General features: G+C 37.7%; 1 protein-coding gene across 6 annotated transcripts in view; it reads right to left on the bottom strand.

The window, feature by feature from the left end:
• The window catches only part of KIF21A (kinesin family member 21A), a 122456-nt gene that overhangs the window by 18450 nt on the left and 80172 nt on the right, over window positions 1-23834 (bottom strand). For 4 of the 6 annotated variants that reach the window (XM_075208835.1, XM_075208838.1, XM_075208840.1 and 1 more), the window contains exons 20-26: window positions 22602-22796; window positions 17248-17349; window positions 16366-16531; window positions 11689-11709; window positions 10108-10168; window positions 5103-5157; window positions 3441-3658 (exon numbers count right to left, since the gene is read on the bottom strand). In XM_075208835.1, coding sequence (XP_075064936.1) covers window positions 3441-3658; window positions 5103-5157; window positions 10108-10168; window positions 11689-11709; window positions 16366-16531; window positions 17248-17349; window positions 22602-22796 — 818 coding nt within the window. The remainder of the gene's footprint in view (window positions 1-3440; window positions 3659-5102; window positions 5158-10107; window positions 10169-11688; window positions 11710-16365; window positions 16532-17247; window positions 17350-22601; window positions 22797-23834) is intronic. The other 2 variants (XM_075208837.1, XM_075208839.1) reach the window with 1 other exon arrangement.

Here is a 23834-nt window from a genome sequence, read left to right as displayed (position 1 = left end):
CTCCAAAACATAGCCTCTCGGGTCTGGTACGTACTCAATGGAATATATCACCAGTCTTCTCCATGAAAAAATCCCACATTTTCACAAAGTATGGGATCAATGGTACTCCTACCACTCCTCAATGCTTGCTACCAAGTAAGACGCTCCACTGGTCTACAGCTTGTGAGTTTTACATTTTCTTTTTTATCTCTTTTGGCCCTGTTATTTATGCATCTAAAAGACCCCACCTAAGGGGCCTTTCTCACCCCCCTTTTTCTATGGGGAGGGGGACCCATCTATCTGTTTAGGCTTCTTAGTGCTCTCGGGAGGTTGATGTGCAGGACGCATCTTCTCCTGGGGCCACCCACACTGTACACCTCCTTTTACTTTTTTCCATTTCAAGTTTTCCTTCCCCTTCCCCCTTCCTTCATTTTTTCCTATTCCTTCAAATAGAAAAACTGCAACAACATGTATCTCTATTGTGTGGAAATTAAGCATTACAGACAAATCTTTCCGAGTCCACTGCAGTGGACTCTGCCTTTGACAATACTAAATGTCAATGTAATGATCACGGTATGTTATTTGGTTGTTGGTTTGTTTTATTTACATTGTGTCATTGTTCCCTCAAGGCACAAATTGGAATACATGTTGTTGCTGAAAATAAAGACTTTAAAAAAAAACCAACAAAAAACTGTGCAAACTAAAAAATAAAAAAAATAAAGGGGGGACAGGGGACGGGGCAGGACAAATCATAAAAACCATATATGCATACATGTAGTGGGCAAAAAAATTGACATGGCAATATAAAGTAACAGAACAACTTAATGCAGCCTGTATGGTTGTATGCAGTATGACATTGAGTCTACCACTGTCTGGAATCTAAATTGTCTGAATTGTGCAGCAGATTGTTCCAAGAGACAAATGCCTGGATGACAGTGCATCAGGCATCATTCCAGAATATCCCATAAATGTATGATTGTGTTCAAGTCTAGGGATGGAGAAGGCCAAGACATATGGATCACATTAGTGGTATGCTCATCAAACCATCTGGAAATAAATACTACACCAGGGGTGAGGATGGTCACTCAATACAAGAACTGTTGCCAACAAGCTATCAGTGCAGTAGAGTGTTTTTGCTTTTTTAAGGTTGGCACAACACGTGTACTCGTCCATTTGTCGAGAAAATGGTAAAAAGATTAATCTGACTATATTCCTTTCCTCCACTGCTTAGTAGACCATTGCCTTTACTCTCTGCACCACTGAGCTTGCAAACCTTCTTTTCCAGGGTTATCCACTTCAACCTGATTAGGATATCCTGTTCCATATAGTCCTCATTAGACCATTTTTAAAGAAATTGGGTACTCAAGTCCAGTATGAAATTTTCAATCAATTTATCAGCAGTTGCTTCCCTGTATTGCGTTGCACTTTGAATAAAAGCATAGATATGACTATTCTGGAGTGTGTGCTTTTGCCCACTGTTGCCCATTGCTGATGATATTGTTTGCCTCAGAGTTCCAAGTTGACATCACCTTAGACTCCAATGCTCATTGACAATTAGCAATTTGAGCTGTTTTAGGGGCCTATTTATGAAGTCCTAAACCATGCGGAAACTGCTTTTTCTACATGGTTTAGGTCCTTTTAAGTAAAATTATCAATAAAGAAAAGTCTAACAAAGGAGATATCTCCGATATCTCCTGCATTAGGCAAATTACTTGCCCGCAATGGCTAACGCCATTGAATGCTATGGGGAAATCATTATGGTAAAGGAATCTTTAGATCCTTCACCGCAGCCTACACACTCTCCCTTCCGATTACTATCGCAAAAAGTCTGTGCATGTAGGTCACTCATGTGCAAAGCAAATGGAGTGAAGACATTGACAACAGGAGTTTCAAAAGGTAAGTGAAGTTATCGCTGCCCCGGGACGATTCTTAACATATGATAATTAACAGGACAACACCATGTTAATAAATGGGCCGTGTGTATGCAGTCCATGGACCGAGCGATCGGAACATCGATCGCATGTAAAATCGATCGGCATAAAAAGTTGGTCAAAATTTCTGTAGTGTGTACCTAGGTTAAGACAGATCAAGGCTGATCAATAATTAACATCTAACTTGGGTGTCAACATATTAAAGAGAATTACAACTTCTTACTCTCTAACAAGTACCATAGACAACAGCACATTACATAAGAAAGCATCAAGATTTCAAAGTGTGGTCACTTTCTATTAAATTGCCTCATACAGTTGTGTCTAAAATAAAAGGTAAGCAGCCATTTTTACAGATTATAAAAATGGTTATTAGTCTATAATTATGGATATGAAGCTACAGAATATAAAAATTAATATTATTCTGTAGAAACATAAATTAAATATTATGCAAAGTCGAGTATTTCAAATAGAAATGCAGTGTTTAATCAAGTCTTAAAGACTAAAAAAAAATAAAAACAATTAAAATAAATAAAATTACCTTACTATAGTATGCGTAGCACCATGTTCCAACAAGCTCCAACAATCTAACAAGATGCTGATTCAAGCTGAGGTCTAAAACTATTCATTCTCCAGTGACATTTGCAACTAAAAAGCTGTCCTAAAACTTGTTGGGTTTTTATTCTAAACAAACAGAAGATTCTGACTAGTTATGCTTCCAGTGATTATAGCTTACTTGAGCTTTTTAAATATTGCACATGCAACAAACATTTAGTCGCTGGAACATGCATTAGATGTGAGAATTCCATGTTATAAAGAATTAATTTATAGGTGCTGATGAAAAAAATCAGCTGCAGGTGTCACACTATGGTCCAATCATTATTGCAATGCAGCACAAAGCATTCAGCTCACACACTATTTAATAAGTTGCTTGGCTTAGCATGTATCAAGTTGTATGCCTTCATAATAACTTCTGTGAAACTCAGCAGTGTAAAAGAAAGATCATTATTGTCTGTTAAATATAATATCATTAAATATTCATGTGCAAGAACAGGCAAAACAAGAATGTAATATAAACATCATACCCATGGGAAAATAACTCAATTAATGGCTCCTACCTGCTTTAATATAAAAAGTGCAGACTCTTGCTTAGTAGCAGTATCCTAGTGACAGCAATTTACAAAATATAGAGAATTGTGCAGGATATCTACCATGAAGTTAATGAGAAAGACCTGTAAACATTAACATACACCAAGAGAGTAGACTGTAATAGGTGTATGACTAAATGTTTTACATAAATATTTAAAAGGCGCCATTGAGGTATGACACAATACTGGTTATTTACAGGTCCTAGCTAAAATAAATAATTACAGATATGCAGGCAATGGAAGTGTGCTTATGTTTCATGCATTCTCCCTATCAGTTCAGCACATAGAGGGATGCAGCTTTAGAAATTCATGCATATTGTTACCAAACAGATAGAACAGTCACGAGGAAATGCAGTGTTTGTTAATGCGTCACGGACAGACTTACATGCTGCCTATTTTAGAAGGTAAGCCAGAATGTGGGGGCTGGGGATCTTTCTCCCTAACATTACTGCCACTTGTCTCCATGTTTATAGGAGCCGCCTGCACTTCAGGAACAGGGGGAAGGTGAGTAGACAACCCCACATCTCCAACTGCAAGATCAGAAGCATTCTCGCTGCTATCTGCATAAAGCAACTCCAACTGGGTTGTAGTTCTCCTTCGTGCCTGATTTGCAAGAAAACAAGATGTTATACCCAATAATGTAAAAGGCGGTTATTCATTTTCCTAATTTTGTATTGTAATTGCATCCTAATAATGATAAAATATCCAAGATATACATTTTTCGTTGTTTCATAAATGGTGCAAAATGTACATCCTCCTAGAATTATAGAAAGTAATATAATAAACATTAGAAGGAAAATTATAAAGACATTAGCAAGGGATTCATTTACAGAGACCGAATATGGCAGAACACCTCAGCAATCTGCACAACTACTTCCCCTTTTTGTGTCTGCCCTCCCCTCCAGACAGTGAGCGCTCACGAGCATCGCTCTCTTACCGCGTGTCTTCCTGCCTACACTATCCTATTTACCTCTGTACCCTTGTCAAGCACCCTTTGCCTTGACTTTAAGCCTCAGTGTCTCTAGCTCTGTTGCTCACACCCAGGGTTCCTGGGTTCAGCCTTTTTTCATGCTGATATGCTCCCTGTTTTGTCCCCATCCCCCCTCTGTACTATACATCCCATTACTTTATGCTCACTGTACAGTCTGTAGTTGTATTGCCCCTACTATGTACATTGTAAATCATAACTGTGTTTATTGTGCAACTATGTAATTTGTTCAAATCATTACATACGGCTCTGCCACCCCTTTTTCGGGCCTTATAAATACAAGATAGTAAATAAAATAATAATAACCAGAAATGGTAATAGTTTCAGCATTAACCAAATAGATTCCATAATACTTCTTGGCTACTGGGCCAGAGACAGGAGCCTAGGGTGCCTAAGAGATAATCTGTCTCTGTCCAAAAGATCATAAACACTAAACAAATACAAGTATATTTTATTATTTTAGTTCTGTGCTTAATATATCAGCACAATCGTAAGTAATACTGAATAAAAGAATTTTGCAACCCTCTTCCTAGTTCTATTTAGCCAGAAATCATAACAAATACAGTGTTCTCCCCAGAAAACGTTGCCAGCTGGGTGGCATTAAGAAGTAGCTGAGTGGGGGCAGTGTAATGCTTTTCCATAATTTTGAAAAATGCTGCGCACACCTGCCAGGACTGGTCAGACTGGTGGTCCGTGATCTAACACACACTGCTGGCTGTAGTGCTCCCATAGTGCCTGTTCTTATAGGAAAAACAATGGTTTATTCTATGATAATAGTACTCTGTTGGGCTCCAACACCTGGGTGGTAAGTAAAAACAGTCGGGTGGAGCACCCGGGAAATAGGTGCTGGGGAAAACACTGCAAACATCTAGTAGATCTAACCTTCAAGGAAAACAAGGTTATAGTGAAGTGTATTTCTGGGAATAAATAAAAAAACATATTATTAGGTGTGATTATAAAGTATACCCTATGGGTGTGTACATATCTATAATAAAAGAGTGCTAGAAATGTTTTACAAGATGCTGCAATTAGGGATAGATAGAGATCTGTCTCCCTTACCTTGCTCTTAGGCTTCCCCTCTCCACACAGTTTCATTAAGTCAGAAGACAAAGAGCTAAATAAAATATTAAAAGGCATCTATTACTACATATACAGTTGAGTATTTATATGCAGAGAAATATTGTATATTCTATATAATCAGAGCAATATTACATCATAATTAACAGTCATCTAGTTCTCACCAAGTACTACAATAAATAATTTCATGTGAAAAATAACCAATAAGATTTTATCTGGTCGGCATTTATTCAGCAACAAAAAAAAAAAAAAGAGCCATCATGAAAAAGCAATGTATGGTAAAGTAACTGCGCCCCATCATTACAGTAATTCCTTTTGCAGCAATAACTTGAAGTAACAATTTTCTGTGAGTGTGTATCATTATATTTAAAGAATTTTGGACATCTCTTCCTGACCACACTGCTTCAGTTTACAGATGTTTGAGGGCATTCATCTTAAATTCGTGCCTCAGCAGTCAATGTGGTTGACATCTGAACCTTGACATGTCCATTCCATAATGATTGTTCTTTTCTCTTTTAGCTACTCAGTGGTAAATTTGCTGGTGTGCTTAAGATCATTATCCTGTTGAAAAATTACACTTCAGCCAAGCTTCAGGTGTCTGACAGATGGCCCTACATCTATCCTTCTCTAGTATAAGAATCCAATGAAGGTGCCAAAACAATCCCAAATAAACACTCTTCCACCACAGTGCTTGACATTTGATAATAGGTACTGTGGTTTCTTTGCTTTTTTTCACAAAACCTGGCATTTTGCAGTAAAACAAATCCACTCTGATTTCATCTGTTCAGAAGACATCGCTTCAAAAGTCTTGTGCTTTGTGCAGATGCAACTTTTCAAACCTAAGCCATACTTCCATGAGTTCTGTTTTCTATGGAGAAAATGGTGCTATTCTTGGCTATGCTTCCATGAAAGCCATCCTTGTTTAGTATTTTTCTGATGGTAGACTCATGTACTTTAATATTTAATTTGTCGACAGTGGCCTGTAGATCCCTGCAGGGAGAATTGGGTTTATATTGATTCCTGAGCACGTCATATGGTCTGATCTTTTGAATAAAATTGCTGGGACACACACGTCTGGGAAGATTGGCAATGGTCTCTGATGTTCTTCATTTGTAAATAATTTGCATCAGTGTAAAATGATGGACTTGAAATTGTTTTGCGATATCCTCCTAACCATTTCCAAACTGATGAGCAGGAAAAGTTGCTTCTCTGAGATCACTGAAGATATCTTTTCTCCTCGCCATGGTGTTGACACAAACCGGAATGCTCTAGACCAAACTGGCAGAGGTTCTGCTTTCATAAAGAGGCGGTACGGCAGTGTTGGCTTCAGGTTTTTTTTTATCACATGCGATACATTAAATTATTTCCTGATAAGTATTAAATAAAAAATGATTCCATATATAAGCATTTATGCATTGCTGCACAAATTCAAATCCATAAATTATTTGTATGCCAATTCACATTTTTTATGAATAACTTACATGCAATGTAAATAATATATAAGACGACTAGAAAACAAATGTGACTGGATCACGTATCAATAACTTATGGTATAAATTTATTTAAAGGAAGTAGCGCAGCAGGACGCTTATTTATATAATTGCCAATGCACTTATTTTTGATATTGTGTATATTTTAGTATAGGAAATCGTTATTTCTGTGACCAGGGGAAGAAATTTGTTTCTTGTTTAACTTTCTTGTTTTTTACATAGTAAGCAGTCAGGGGTACCAGCCCAAGTGTACCAGCACGGGAGTACACTAGCAGTGACAGTTACCCAGAAGGGACATGGTTCTGAGTGTCATAAAGGAGCCCAGTGCTGGCAGCAGGCTCTACCTACTGCGGCAGGAGGGGCGTATTCGTAATAACGAAAGGGGACGGTGGCAAAGTAAGCCCAGCCGGTTCCCAGCAACAACAGACAGGGTGGCATAGGCGGTCCATCCTGTCACAATAAATATGGACAATAACTATATATTACATTCTATTCAACAAAATGGGAAAGTAAACGTGATAAGTTAGTACTTGGTAAATCAAATAAGTTCTAAAACACACAGACATCTGTTATCCAGTGCTAAGAAACTTGTTTCTTAGCACAATTGTATTTATAACATCAGTGCAAGCTGTCTTAATGAAAGGAAAAAACAAATTTATATGTACTACAAGTATAATTTCCCTGCATCCATAGGTAGCACACATGTTGGCTCAGGGGATTGCTATTCTCCCATTAGGATCAGCCAACAACAGTTCTCCAATATAACTTAAGCAGGCTCTGTCCCTTCCACATCAGTGTTTTAGAATAGTAGTACATTAAATAAAGACCTAGCAGAAACTGTTGGGAAACTGAAAGTCCTGCCCATAGACTTAAGGAAACTCAAGTACAAATTCACTTTATACATAGCCTTGGGCAAAAAGGTAAGAGTGAAAGTTATATAAGTAATTAGAGCATAAACAATTAACTGAAGAACTCTACAACCATAAGCTAACTATCTGAAATACATCAGAAAAACCAAGAGTGCCACTAAGCCAGGGTTTCCCAAACCCAGTCCTCAGGGCTCCCCAACAGTGCAGGTTTTCCATATCTCCTTGCTGGAGCACAGGTGTATTCATTACTGACTTGACACATTGTAACAGATCCACAGGTGGTCCTAATTATGTCACATGTGATTCAGAAAACCTGCACTGTTGGGGAGCCCTGAGGACTGGGTTTGGGAAACCCTGCTCTAAGCTGTGAAATATGACTATTACTCTGCATATCTAGCCTATTGAAGCACCTGCTGACAAGAGGCAATTAGCTCTCTTTTTGCCCTGGTAGTGTGCGCCTTCAGACTTGTGTCTTTGGTGACTTTTTTGTAGAAACAGATGTAACTGTCAAAATGTGCCTGTATGCATACCATAATTCAGGCATGGCCAACTGCTGGCTCTCCGGGTGTTGTGCCAACTACCGGCTATGTATCTACTGGCAAAGCAAGGTGGGGCTTGTAGTTTCACAACACCTGGAGTGCCACAGGTTGACCAGGCCTTCCATATTGCCTTTAGTTTTCTTTAAATTTAGGACATCCGAGATACCATTTCTCATGTTTGAACCTCACAAAAGATAGATGGAAGTAATACAAATATTGCCATTTTCTAGATATTAATTTATTAGCCACCACTATAGAGTAATTTATCTTTTTGTCGCTGTTTAATGATTTCTGGTTTCAACCTCAGACAGGGGATTGAATATTTGCAGTCTACTCGTATGGGTCGTCCGACCAAGACACTGCTGCCATACAGACAGTGAAGAGCCTAGAACAGATGTTATCTGGTGTAGAGATGCCCGCTGAATGGAAATAAAAACGATACGCCTCTAATCCAACATTCTTTTGCTGTGTGTCAGGAAAACATTTTCAAACAAGGTCCAAGAATTACACCTCCTGGGTGATCAGAGATTGAGATTACCAACACTTTATTACAAGACCAATGCATGATTCATATTGTCAGTATAAGCTATACTATCAATGGATGACTCCAACTGTTAGTCTGAGGTATACCTCTACAATCACCATGATCTTTGCCAATACCCCTAGGGCTGTAAAATAGCTGAAAGGAAAAGCAGCAAACTGGAAATGTTACACCTCTATCTGAACTAGATGCATATTTTAAAAAAAATATAAAAAAATTGGAAAGTGTCTTATGCAGATATTAAAATGCCTCCTGTATATCTACGTTTGGTACTGGTGCTTGATTATTTTAATCACCCATCCGTGGTTATTTCCGATTCTGGATTAGGACTGACTGACTGGCCTGGCATCAGGGAAAAGTTTCATAATAGTTGAATCAAGATGTGTTATCCTCTCTCTTCTTAAATAACTGAATGAACTACAGAGATCAATGTGTGCGTCCAATTGAGCAAACAAAACAAGGTGAGAACATTTTCTTTGTAGCTCAACTTACCTCTGATCCACACTTATCTATAACGTCATCAAGCTCTGAACTGAAGAAGAGATAGCCCTCAAAAGGACAAAACTATAGGAATTATTTTTGGAAGCACTGGCTCTCTCTTTATCTATCCATAAATGTATTAATATCGCTTGTCTCCACGCTGTAGAAAACAACCATAGCTACTAATGCTATAATAATGAAAGAGGGTGATTATGGAGGATTAAAGTTCTTAAAACATTTTCTTGGTTGGAACTTTGATAGAAAAGCAGGATGCCATCTGAAGGAACCCCAGCTGCATAGATTTAGTGAATGAAGCTGCTGCCACTAAGGTTTAAAGCTTTCTCTGTATAGCTGGAAAATACTTCTTTACCGGCCCCTTAATCTTCCTATTCATTGCATCATTGACAGATGAACTGCCTTATTTCTCTTGAGGACCCAAGCTAATGTAAAGTCTACATTAGGTTCACTGTCACAGCACCTAAAACCTATTGCTGTGAGGGTAAACTTTCATTTAGGAATGAAAGTTCTCTAGTTCAGTGGTTTGGGGCAAAAAGAAAGATGTTTTTGCTAATAACAAGAAAAGCTTACTATACTTCTTGTAAAAACATTATACAAATCTTCCTTCATCGGTGCTTTTAAAGACTTTATACAAAATTTTTTCATAAAAGGGAAAATAAATCTACAAGTTTTCACCCTTGGATTAAGCTAAATCTCCCACACAGCTTGACAGGCTGAGCAAATCCTCCAGTGATAATTTTCTGGCAATGTGGTAGATTTTTATTTTGTTGAGAACAAACAGAAATCTGAGGTCTGTTGGCATTGGTGGACCATAGAGATCTACTGAAGATCTGCAGAAAACATGCAATGTGCCCATTTCAGCTGCAGCTTCACTGCTGGGAAAAGAAGCAGCATTCAGAGCGGTCTGGTACAAGGAACGTTACACAGAGGGCATGTTTTATTTAGAATGCAACGTTCACTTTTCAAAATAGATTTTCAAAAAGGATTCAGCTAGATGCCATGCAGATGCAACTGTAACTTTTCAAAGAAGACATCGCTCAAACAACATACCTGCCTTCTGTTCCAGGGCTTTGCAAAGATCCTTCTTCATCACTGCTATTGTCTGGATTTTCTAAAATACAAATATAAACATATGAGCAACATATTCAGTGAAGTAGTAAGATGTTGTAACCCTGCCCAAAAAAAAAAAAATAGATGGAGATCTATTCACTTAAAGAGACAACAGCTCTAAACCAAGCTGGGTCAAAATCTAAAATCTAGTAGTGGGTGAAGTTCACTAGATGAATATTAAATCCCCTGCTTCTTATTTATCTGTGATGTTCAGTTCACACAATCTGATGGGAACTCCTTAAGCCTCAAACAGTCCAGAGGTTGTCTACTGTATACTACTAATGCTGGTCTGGTTCAAACAGGCAGTGATGTTGCCATTGTTGCCCCCTGTATACTTCCCAGCGGATACAAATGGGAGGCACAACCTGAGGGGCATCAGAAACACAGCTGCCTATTCTATCCAGTTCACCGGAGGTAAACAAGAGACAGGATAACAGTGGACTTCACCCAATAATAGATTTTACATTTTGGATGTATGGCTTTAATTATTTAAATTATTTATCAGATTGTTGATCCCTTGAATAATAACATACACAGCGATATATTAAGTTAGACTTAAGGCTTACAAAAGGTTAAGCAAAATTAGGTCAATGGTGGCACTGCAACAAGTGAAGGTCATCACTTTTATGTTGGTTGCTCCATTTAACAAAATTGTGGCCTTAGATTTAAAACTGTTGAAAGCAGATTATATTACAAATTCTATTTTTCTGGCCTAGTAAAAAAAGCTTCTAAAACTCAAATGTCATCTAGATTCTGTGGACACCCAACAAATGCAAAGAGAAAATGTGATCTCAATTCTTAAGCAGTCCCATAAAAAGTGACTGCCAAATTATCCCTGCAAACAAAAAAGTAAATTACCTAAATGTTCATTAATATGAATCTACCTGGGTAACTAATAAGAAGCCATTGCTCATATGAGACATCTGTATTTCATATTTTATTGGCAAATTTAATCAAAGCCAATTGGAATGGAAATTAGAAGCTCTTTTTATGTGCATGGCACATTTGGCTAAAAAGTACTACTTGCAAAGTGCATAGCTATAATCCTTTATTTCAATGAGTAGGCTTACCTTAAAAGAAATGAAATGAAGTGAGCCCCTCTCATCCAAAAAACAAATTCACTTAAAACTACTGGGTATTCAATGGGTTGTTCAAAGGAAACATTACTATAAATACATGGGGGTTAAACTGTTAACTTAGATATCTTATTGCTTCTAAATAAGCTGAAAGGATTAATAAAAGAAAAGGAGACCTGGGAATGTAATGTTATGGTGCTAGAACATCCTTAAACTGAAATGTTAATGGTGTGCTTACAGATGAAGCAATATTATCAGCATTCAGCTGTTAATATCTTGTTTAATGTATAACAGGGGAGGAGGTTGGAAATGTGTGGCTACAGAGATGTTGTCATGCAACATGGGCACATTCTCAGAAGGTCTGCGTGGTCTTCTGGTTAGTGCTTATGAATAATTAGTAAGTCATGCATTTGTACAACACATAACAAGCTAAAGACATACTTACCAAGTGGAATGCTATCTAGGTCTGTATAAGTTAAAGCAACAAGGAAACAAAAACCAACACCACAATCAAAACAGGACCATCTGCTGAGTGGAACAAACTCCATTCTCGAAAAAATATTTACTTAAAGATCACATGAAAGAAAGACATCAATTAGCGGGATTTATAGTTGGGAGAGAAAATCAATTTGTTGAGCAATAAGGATGTAGGGTATATATTCATAATGGAAGTGAATAAATTGCTTCTCTAGCACAACATTTAATTTTTGATTTAAGAAATTTTAAAGCTAAACCAGAAATGGCAACAGCACTCACTACAAGATGTGCACTGATGAGGTCTTACCGCATAAATCAAAGCAACAAACGCCCTTCTAAAATAGTATCATGCTCAAATAAAGAAAAAGTAAACAACAAACGGTGGTAATCGTGACCATTCCAGCAATGGCGGGACCCCTGAGGTAAAGTGTTTAAACACTTTACCTCAGGGGTCCCGCCATTGCCGCTTTAAACTAAGATTTATTCAGGTCACGATGACATCAAAGTTTGGTGCCGGACATGTGTGTATCGGAATAACTTGCGGGGAGCATCGTGTTGTGATCGGAGATGTAGAACTTCATTTTGAAGGTAAGTCTGGTTAAATTCAAATCGTTTTTTTTACGCATTCTGATTTTTATTGTAGGTGTCCTCGTTGTGGTTATTTTCCGCACTGTTACACCGTACCCCACCCATGACAAAAACGCAAATATGTCCTTTTGCTTTAAAAGAAATGTACACTATCCTGATAATGAAGATATCTTGTTTCATACAGGAAATAGTTTCTTAAAGGGACTCTCCACTTATTTTTTTATTATTCCTACCAGATGCCCTAGTACAAACTATGTCATATTAGTAGAAGAAACTAGCCATACTTGTCTAGTATTTGCTATTCAGTTTTGATCTTTATAGCTACAGGTTCTAACTGCTCCAGAATACGCCCTGATTTCGCACTCCCCATATACCTATAGCTCATTAAGTGCTACATTTTGAAAAATAGTATACCTAATATTATAATATGTCATAATAGTTTATTATAATCAGCATAAAAAGGTGAGCACAGGGAAACTGCAACCCAGAATGTCAAAAGTAGTAAGCGCCAACAACTTCCCACTAGTGTACTTTGTCTTCTACAACTGAACTGTACTTATGAATTCATATGTGAGATTAACATAAGATGCAAAGATTTTATGAGACTTCAGAGTTATGTACAACAAATGGAGCAATCTATTGCATCACTAGTACCAAATATAAGAATCAGAAATTCTTCAATTTGATGATGGAATTTTGAAGATATAGATTGTTGTGGAATTGGAAATTCTGTTTGCAACAGTTCCATAGATTTATTACCCCTACCTTAATATAGTGGACCCTGTGACAATATACTAGTTTCAAAGCAGCTGTGCAGGGTAAGCGACTAAGCTCGGAAACTGACACATTTTCCCACTAAACAATAGGTAAATTTATCAAGCTGTGGGTTTGAAAAAGTGGAGATGTAACCTATAGCGACCAATCAGATTCTAGTTATCATTTATTTAGTACATTCTACAAAATGAAAGCTGGAATCTGATTGGTTGCTAAAGGCAACATCTCCACTTGGTGAAACTTGCAGCTTGATAAATTTACCCATTGTTGTTGTTCCATACCCTGCAGGCCTATACCAGGATGGTGCCATAGATTGTAAGCTTGTGAGCAGGGTTCTCTTACCTCTCTGTCTGTATGTATTACCCAGTATTGTTTTATTAATGTTTGATCCCAATTGTAAAGCGCTACGGAATTTGCTAAATAAATGATGATGATGATGATGATGATGCCACGTTGGTCGGGGAGTGAGTCACGTATAATCATTAATTATATTATTTGCCCATCCCTACCACGCTCCACTTCTTTCCTCACTGCTCATAACTTTGTCATTTACTTCAAAAGGCAAAATCGGCACTGTCATGAAATCTCCTCTCTGTGGAGAGAGAATTTTTATGATGCACTAATTTATACATATACTGACACAGGAATTATTTCACCTAGTATTTAAATTCCTGAAAAAGTCTTCAAATGTTCAACATGGGGTACTACCACTAAATTGAGTTTAATAGCAAAAAGAAGACAAATTATTTACTCCTTGTTACAAATATATATTATATTGAAGTCATTTGCATTTTAAAACATTTTTATAATATTTGATTAAAACTTATTCAATAATTAAGCAGCAAAATGAAGTGATCGAGTTTATTTTGTGAATAAATCAAGAGTGAAGTTAAAATTGCTGGCTACATTTCATCTAATTACTTGAGGTAAATAATTGTCCGATTATTTGACTATTAATATATAAACTTGTATAAAGGACTGAGAAATTATCCCCTCTTGATATTTTGAAATATATTGAGTGGAATGATATTACTCCTAAATCATAGCTTACAGCTTCTTACGCTTCACTTGGTAGATACAAGATTGTTCTTCTGTTCTTTTTTGAGCTTGTTCATTATACATTGTATACTTTTAAGTCTCACTGTTCAATCTCTATGTAGTGTCATGCAGTCATTTCCATTCATTCCTAGCAGTGTATTTCTAACTGCCTAATATACGAACCATTCTAACTGTGGAGCTGTAATGCACAAGACAACTCAATCTACCATAGTATTTCTGGATATATTTTATCAATGCAGCCAGCAGAACGTCGGCATGCGTTTCACTGGGCTGATCGCTTTCTCAGGGCAAAAGAAGACAATTTAATAAATATATATTTGTAACAAAGAATAATGTTCACCATATTAAAGAATCTCGTCGCCAGATTCATCACCCCACACCCACTTAGCCACCCCTTCAGTTCTCTCTCTCTCTTCTCCCCCTCAACATGCCCACTCCTCCTCTCTGGTAACCACTGCTTGCTCCCACCTCAAAGACTTCTCCCATTCTGCTCTCCACTTATGAAACTCCTTATCCCACCTGATCACACTCTCCTCCATCTTTAAATCTTTCAAGCGATTTCTCAAAATCCAGTTTTTTTCATAGCCCCATCTGATACTACTCCCTCAGCACATTCTACCAGCTCCACTCCTGTCCCACTAACTCCTCAGCCTTGCCCACTCCCACTTGACTGTAAAGCTCTCACCAGCAGGACCCCTCTCTACCCTCTGTCTCCCGTCTGCAACTCCTTAATTATCCTTATCTGTGCTTATTCTCTTTCATATGTTGTTGTATTTGTATAATTTGTAATTCCGACAGTCCAAAACTGTGGAGCTTTGTGGCACCTGACAAATAAACAAGATGACTTATTTCTGCCCATCCAGCATTAATTAAATATAAGGTAGGACGTGAACTGTAGAAACATATGACTGTAAGACTTGCTGAGCAGATGGTCTCTGCCCCTTTAGAAAGAACAATTATTAGGAATTCTCTCATGAAGAGGGCATGAAAGCATAGGTAGAGGGCACTATTATAGAGCGAAGTCTGAGACAAGGTATGCCATATGCAACACTGTATTTCCAGAAGGTTGGTGAATCAAAATTTCTTTTTCTTCAACAATTTTGGGAGTGGCCTTGGGCAAGTAATTTGTTTAGTAACTATAGATGAACAAAAAGAATCTCAGGTCACAAAGAAATTGCCACTCTGGCTCCAGTAGAGAATTGCATACGAGAGGTTGAGTGATGTGAGGAAATTATCTAAATTATTCTATAAATTTATTATTGCAGGTAATATTTTAATGAATATATGCCTTTCATGTGATCCTTAACATATAAAAGGAATATATGCTGTACTGGATCATGTTATTATGGGAACAACATAATTCAAAACCACTGGTTAGAGATTGTACTATATTTAATGTCAAGTGTCAATATTTTCCCCTTACTTCTCAAATCCTACAGATATTTATAGGATTTCTTTTCTTTTATCTCAACAAAACATCAAACATTTACCCCAGCAGCCATACATTTATAGACTCCAATAGCAATTTCTTCCCCTACTGGGCACTACAAATGTTAAAAGGAACCTTATACAGACTGTAGCTAAGAAGCATTTTCCTTTTAAAAGTTATGTTATAGTTTGGATTTAATATATAACAATTTAATCTATAATGAATAATAATTATTGGCTTAATAAAGTCAAGCCAATATTCAATAATTTTACGCAATAATTTGGCCACAGTAATCTATGTTATTTCAGTTTACAATAACAGAGCAGCTCTCTCTGAGGTTAACGAATACAAGCAGATGGGATTTACATTGTCTGTTTAAAATAACTATTTCAAATACGCTTTACTGAATGAACCCCGGTACATCATTTCTATAAATAAGATTCAAAGCCTTTCACTGATTAGTCATTCCAGATTAGATTAGATTGGGAAAAAATATATAAAAGTATTGCGAACTAAAAATATAATTTTAGCCACTTTATAGATTTTAGATTTGTTGCTCTCATATGTCTCAGGTGTGAACATTTAAAAAAAAAAATATCATGTACAGCATTTATTCAATATTTTTGTGTGTGTGTATATATATATATATATATATATATATATATATATATATATATATATATATATATATATATAATATTCTATAAACACAAGCATATACATATAATTGCAATTTTTAAATTAAGACATGCATAAATTCAAGCATGCAGTAAAAGCATTAATTCAAGAAATAACCTTGTAAGGCATGGCCGAGAAGAGCATCAAGTTCCGGATTCAGTTCTGCTTTTTCCTTTAACATATGGAATAAAAGCTGGTTTTGAGTTGCACTTGTGATTTCAATTTGTTTCAGACGCCCTTCTAGAACTTTAATTTGAGCCTCTCTCTGTGCTGCTAGAAGACCCTATCAGTAAATTATGAAACAGATAATTAAATTGGAATTCAATTGTTAATTAGTAGCATGTCACTAGAAACAGCATTTCTCTTCCCAGGAACAAAAAAACCCCCAAATATTAGTGAAAAAAAATTAAAGAACTAACCCCCGGCATATCTGAACAGGATGCAAACCTCAACGGTCAGAACCATTTGCAGTATGCTTCATTTTTTCTGGAAATGCACTGTTTCTTGGTCATATAGGTTCCTTTTGACAGCATATTGGTATAAATATATGGTTTACCAGAAGCTCCCTTAAAGCACCTGGAAAGTTACTTGGTGCTCCAACTCCTTCAGTACTTCATGTGGAGCTGGAGGTCATCATTAGTTTCAATATTCAGCTTCATTCTGCAATAAGTTATGTTTTTCCTACAGTGCACAATTTTCTTTCTTTCTTCTTAAAATACCCAATATATTCTATGATCCCTAAACACCAACTGATCGGATTATGGAATCTTAAAATGCGTTCAGCATTCTATACTAAACTATATAAAAATACTATAAAATTCAAATGGGTGTCCCCACAAAAAATGTTCCTAATACGTGAAGGGAAATAAGAATCTAAAATATAAACGGTCATCATGAAAGCATTTTATTTTGACACGTATACATACAGTATTTCACTGACTAAAATACTGGTTTTTTAACATCTTAAACACATGAACACTGTGTCTGTATAAAGCTTACCTTGCTAATAGCCATGGTAAGAAAATGGTCAAGCAGATATCGTGCCTCTGTTAAAGTGCATGAACTAATAATGGCAATTACATCCAATGTATCTCCTTCTTCCTAAACAATAAAAAGATTAAATAAATGAAACACTATTACATCTGAAAGGTAAGTACTTTGGTAAGCATTATAATGGATGATGGTCAAAGAAAGAGAACAAGAAGCATTTATAGCACGTGACCCGGTTGTAAATAAATTCAGTGTGTAACAATGACCGCTGTCACGTACGTTTAAGGGATTTCTATTTTTATCTATGTTCAACCTGAACCATGCATTGGAAGTAGAGAGGAGAAGCGGATCATGAACATATAGTTAAACATCAATATGTCTGAGCCACAAACCAATGTTGCATCATTACTCTGTTTTCACTTTACCATTGACCATGTCGAGCCAAAAATGACTGCATAGCAAAGAAGTGCAAGCTTTCACATGGTTCTGCCTACAATTTTTATTGACTAAGCATCAGTCACTAACTACTTTTCAAATAGTGCATGTTGCTTTGCCTTTCATTATTTAAGTGTGGATCTTAGTAAAGGTCAGCATCTTATAAAGTATGGTACAATTACAATATACTAAAGGAAGCACAAATAAACAGTTGTTCCTGGTTAGATTTAAATGCAAATTGCTTGTTAATCTGCTAAGAATTGCAGGAAACTGAAGTGACAAATGGGGAGCAGTTTAGTTTTAGGCAAGTAGAAAAATTATGGGGCAGATACCTATCGGATGCAACCTGCACACAACTTGCATTTAAAAAAAGAGCAGAGAACTTGGGTGTAGTTCCAACTGTATTCAAATTCATGGGTATCAAAATATGCATCGATTTGAATCTGGGTGAAAGTACACTATTTGTCTAAACTTTAAGATCTTCCATTTTGCGCACTTCCAGCTTGAAGTGCTTGCACACTGCTGCGTGCTTGGCGCATCCTAACTGTGAATTGACTACGTGCATACACTCAGTTCACTCTCTCTGTGCCACCCATTAAATCGCACTGTAGGAAGGGACCTTTGTGCTCGAATATTAATAGGATGTTGCTGTATTCACAGGGGTATTGTCCGGTTCTGGGCATGCGCAGAGCGATTTTATGCAAAATGTGATATGTATCAGCATTTACTCTCCTCAATGAATCATATTCAATATAATCAATCTTCCTTGCATATACATTTTCTTTTCTATCTAGTGGCACTCATACAGGTAGTTTTTAATACAAAGACTATGCCGTGACAGTCATCACTATCAGTTGGCACTTACAGCTGAAATCAGACATACTTATGAGAAACACAGTAGTTGAATCATCCACATCTGCTTCGGCACACCCTTACTGTAAATGGCCCACGTTCATCTGCCCAATGTTTCCCTCCTCCCAAATTGTAAGCAATTGTGTAATTTGTATTCAGACATGAATTGCATGCAACTGCGTTCATTGGTGTAAAGTCAATTTATGATCATGCGCAGAGATATTTCACACAAAATATGGCACGCAAAGGGACCTACCCCCAAACATGAATCAGGCCCTATATGTGTAGAGTGCTCAACAAAAAAGCTTGGTGGACAGAGTTAAATCAGAGAGGTGCATCGCTTCATATTATATATTTTTATATTAATTGTCTTTTCATATTATAACTAGATCAGCTTGAAGAGCAATAATATATACAATATATAAAAGTAGCAATATTGTGCCAGCTAAAGATATGCTAATTACTTGACCTGTCTATACCTCTGCTCTGTATGACAGAGAACCTAAATTTTATGACCATGTTTGTGCTTGCTATACTATGTTAGTATGCAGTAGCTGGATGTGATCCATCAATAATAAGTGATAGACTTGGTTTTATACTGGTGTGGGATTCATTATTGGGGGGGGAATGAGATAATGGGATAATTATGTAAATAAAAATAAAAGTGAAGTAAATGTGTAGGAATCCAGTCATATTATAGTTTATGAGTTTAAAACAGCAGCCTCAGTTACTAGTAATGACAATGTACATTCCAATACTGTTTTCTTTGCCTGTTACCATTCCTTCAGTCTAGGGATTCAACAATGTTCCTCTAAACTGGAGTAGAATATCAGATCTTTACTAGATGCTTGGTTTTATGTCAGTTAATCTCTCTTGGAAGTCCCATGTCACCAAGACATCAATGAAAATTTTGTGATGGAGAAACCAATTTGCTGGATCAAAGCACTAGCAATTCTGGAAGGGCGTCTCCCAGTTCTCCAACTCATAAATGTAGTTTGCAAAAACATCAGGAACAAACCATTCTAAACTCCGTATGATCCAAAACTCTTCTCTACATGGCCTGGACGATTGTTTGTGCCCCCTGACAATTCAGGTGCCATTGTCCATGAGCCGGCCCTAGAAAAGTCCAGTAACACACAGCCAGATAAAAGGTTGAATAGCTTATCTCTATTAATTTGGTTCTACCATTCTATCAATCCTATTCATTCCAATACTATCTACACCTCACTTACATACCATATCTATCTGATCTGTCCCTATATTTCCCATTATATTCTTGCTCCTCACACTGCCATCCTTTCAGTCAGCCCTTCTTGTATACTTCATTAATCCATTCCCTACCATGTACCTTGGCTGTGTGAACATATTCTACACTCACATTTTCACCCAACTTACCCATAGCTCGGCAAACAAGGAACAATCCAAACTACACCTACGGACAGCTGAGACATTACCATAGCAACCCACTACAGGCTGCACTCCATGACTATGTACAGAAAAGGTTCCAAGACACTGATGGGCATAATGGTTTCCTGGAGAGGCCATGTCCACTGATGTCGAAGATGTAAATGCATTGGTCCCACCTGGACAGGCTTTCATTGTTTGTGATCACCTGTCAAGTCACAACTAAGAAGATACTCCCCACTGTCAAGTGAGACTCCTCAATCCACCAACACATGGAGGCAATTATTCTGCAAGATAGACAGATGACATTCAGAAGCTGATAGAGCCCTGTTCCAGGAACTCATGACATCATTTTCCAGGGGGAGTATGTGGAACTGCGCATACGGTATGCCTGAAGTGAAGATTATAGTCTTGATCACTCATGCAACACAGTACATGGGTTATCCATGATTGGAAAGATTATCCCATAAAAAGAGTATACCCTGTCTTGGGGACGAAACACCTTGTTGTGGTTCATATATAACCTGAGCCCAAGTAGCACCAAGGAGGTTGACTGGGTCAGGTAAAGACTTGGGTCTGATTATATAATGGACTGATAATTCACCAAACTGAGCCTTCATTAGATTGTTCCCCTGGAAGGCAAACCTGACAGGTATTTCTTTGTTGTATTGCCCGCGACCCAAGATTATAGACAGAAGACCATCAAGCCACAACTGTATTAGCTGAAGCCCTTGCTCCTAATCATACAAAATGATCTACCCACTTCAAAGTGGCCTTAGCAACGATAACCAATGGGAAAGGCAGACCAGACACTCAAACCTGTAGTAAAAATAGGTTTTTAAGAAAACCCACAAATTACTTGAGGGATCTTTGAAGGAAGTGTAAATAGGATTAAACAGCAAGTCTGGGTGAAGATTGTTTCATTACAATAGTCTACAATTTTCTTAAAATAGGAGGCCTCGCCTGATATTTGGAGTCATGAATATTTAGGATAGGAAGCACCACCCTCCACTGAATCAGTTGTTTGAAGATATTTTGCCTTAGGAATGGACAAAATTAGCTGTGTCAATACTCTTCTTCACACCCCCTGTGAGAACTGAAAGGAAGGAAAAGCACAACGCGTGCATAGCAGGCCTGAATGACCTGCAGGTAATTTCGGCTTAGCATAGTCCATGCTATGAACTACCAAAGTGGAGGGTTTAGGGGCCTTCGTCTTAGACATAGCCACTTGCGAATCAGATTTAATGCCAAGGAGTACTTAGGATTATAACTGGGTCTGAGGAAGGGGCAGACCTAGACTTTATGTTTTGGGGGCAGGGGGGGCGGGTTTGCATAATCACGCCCCTTCTTTACTCTGATTGGCTGGCCCGCGTTTAGCACCGCATTCCGCTCGTGATTGTCCCGCCCCCTCCTGTTTTGATCGGCGGCTGGGACCTATTTTAAAGTTAGGCTTTCTGCTGCTAGGGGGAATGCTCCAATGGCCCCCCTTCCCCCCCTGGATTCGCCACTGGTCTGAGTCACTGTGTAGCTTACCAATGAAGAGCGTCCAGTGAACTGAAGTCTGAACCCCAAAACACTACTACACACTTCATTAAACAAGAGCAGAGAAGGAATTAGAAAAAACAAAAACACTTCCCTGAGGTGTAGATGAATATTGAAGATGAACAGACAATGCTAATGAGTCGACAGGTTGGTTCGTTGAAGGTTGTTCACAGGCAACAACTCAGAGAAGACGAAAAATCTGAAGCTGTAATAAGGCTTTGCAGTACGCTTTGGTCAATGATCTACTCTTTCTGCCCCTTTGGAAGCCTGGAGGTTAGGTTTGCTTCTATATAGCCCCCAAACCCTCATACTTGCCCTGCTCAAGTCACTGCGGTGTCCGGATTGGGGGAACCAGGAAGCTGAAGAGGTCACAGCAGCAACAACTATTTCCTTCGTCACATTGGGGCAAAAGAGTGTAAACTTAACAAACATCTGTGGCTAAGGCCAGAGGTGGGAATGAAGGAAATATGTGTTGGGAGTTTGTGGAGGGAGCATGCATGCTCCAGGAAAGAGCTACGATTGTTCCTTAGGCTAAGTACTGGGGAGCCGGGGAATGGAAAAATAACACAATTAAACATAAAAATTAAATCAGAACCTTGTGCTCACCTTATATGAAGGACACTGGAAACAGAACTAACCAGAAGCAGGAAAGATTAGGGGTTTTATAGGGAAAGAAGTGGGGCAGCTTTTATTACAGTGCCCTCCCTCTTAGGGGGGAAATTAATTCCCCCAGAATACTGCCGTGGTAAACCTATTACCGTTAATACAGTACTTTTGACACAGAATTTTGCTCGTGGCTCAGCAAGCCATATTAGTGGTAATTATGAGCACTATTACAGTAATATCAGTAATAGTGCTCAGGTGGCGTTACTTTTTACAGTAATGCGGCCAAATGAATTCACCCCTTAGAGAATGGAGCTGCTGAAAAACTAATAAGTTCTCCCACTGCTGAAGAAGTAATAACCAATATAGTATGGCATGTAAGTACAGGGTGGGGTTCTATTTTCATCTGTTTACTTGCATATTTCGAACCAACATTTTAATATACATATCTCCTACTTACATTAGAGTATCAATTGTAGTAACTGTTAGCCAACTTGAACCAATCAGCTATACGGATAATAGTTTACCTTGGCCTCCTCCATTTGCATAATATTGGCCTGACATTCAGATATGCTGTCATTAATGTAGTCAATATTTGCACTCAAGGATTCAATTTCTTCATTCAGGTTGTTAATATTTTTGTCAATGTCTCCAGGTTCCTTTATAATTCGGTCCCTTTTCCTTGTGACTTTTTCTTTCCTTTTTGTGAGTTCCTCACGTTGCTGTTACAGGAAAAGAAGTAAGCCCAATCAATATAAGCCGTATGTAGCATTTAACAAAGAAACAAATGCATGCAATTGCAGTGGTTTTCCAAATAAATTTTCCCCAGCTCACAAATGGTCTAAATTAAATATAGGTCACCTGCTTACATTTAATGGTAAATCCTTTCAGTCCCTTCAAATCCAGACTTAGGGCTGCAAACAATGATATTTAGATACCTCCAAGTCAAGCATTTCACAACACAAGGGATAACTTCTCATTTATGTTACTCTGAACTTCAGGGGCAAGTGTCTGAATAGTTCCCACTATACTGGTAGAGTTTCCTAAGATTTGCAATGGTAAGGATAACCAAGCTTTGGCTTATTTCTATTCTATTTTGTTTGCAAATGCTGCTTACTGTTGTCTTAGCTGCTTACCATACAGAATATGAAAGTTTGTTTGGGTGTGGATTAAAAACAACCTTTTTATTACATTTAAACCTCCTTACCCGGAAGGTTAGTGTACATAACTCAACAAGTTAAGTCCCCAAATGATGAAGCCTTAGTACTCACTGATTTGGAGGTGCCCAACTATCTGGCTTCAGCTGAAAAGAAAGGTCTGCTTTCCTTCACTGTGTGTGTGTGTGTGTGTGTGTGTGTGTGTGTGTGTGTGTGTGTGTGTGTGTGTGTGTGTGTGTGTGTGTGTGTGTGTTACTTATAGCTGGGATCCCAAATGTTTTGTTATTTCAGTTACATATTACAATAAAAAAATGAGAGTATCACTCACTTTATCCACAATAATGGGGATAAAATTGGTCAAGTCTGGGAACCACCATAACATCCATTACTCCCTAGCAGTCTGAAATCTTCTAAGACACAAATATAATAATACATCTCTTACAGTACAGTAACTTATAGTAAATCTCCCAATCCTTCTGAGTTATTATTATACCCCCCTAGTTCCCAATCTCACTTTTTTTTTTTTTTTTTGTTGTTCCTCCTGCTCACCTTCCCTTTTAACTCCCGTCCTGGCTTCCCTTATATCACCTTACAAATCAAGGC

Source organism: Mixophyes fleayi, chromosome 4 (assembly GCF_038048845.1).
Source record: "Mixophyes fleayi isolate aMixFle1 chromosome 4, aMixFle1.hap1, whole genome shotgun sequence".
Classification (NCBI taxonomy): Eukaryota; Metazoa; Chordata; class Amphibia; order Anura; family Limnodynastidae; genus Mixophyes; species Mixophyes fleayi.
This window is presented reverse-complemented; position numbering and strand designations above follow the sequence as displayed.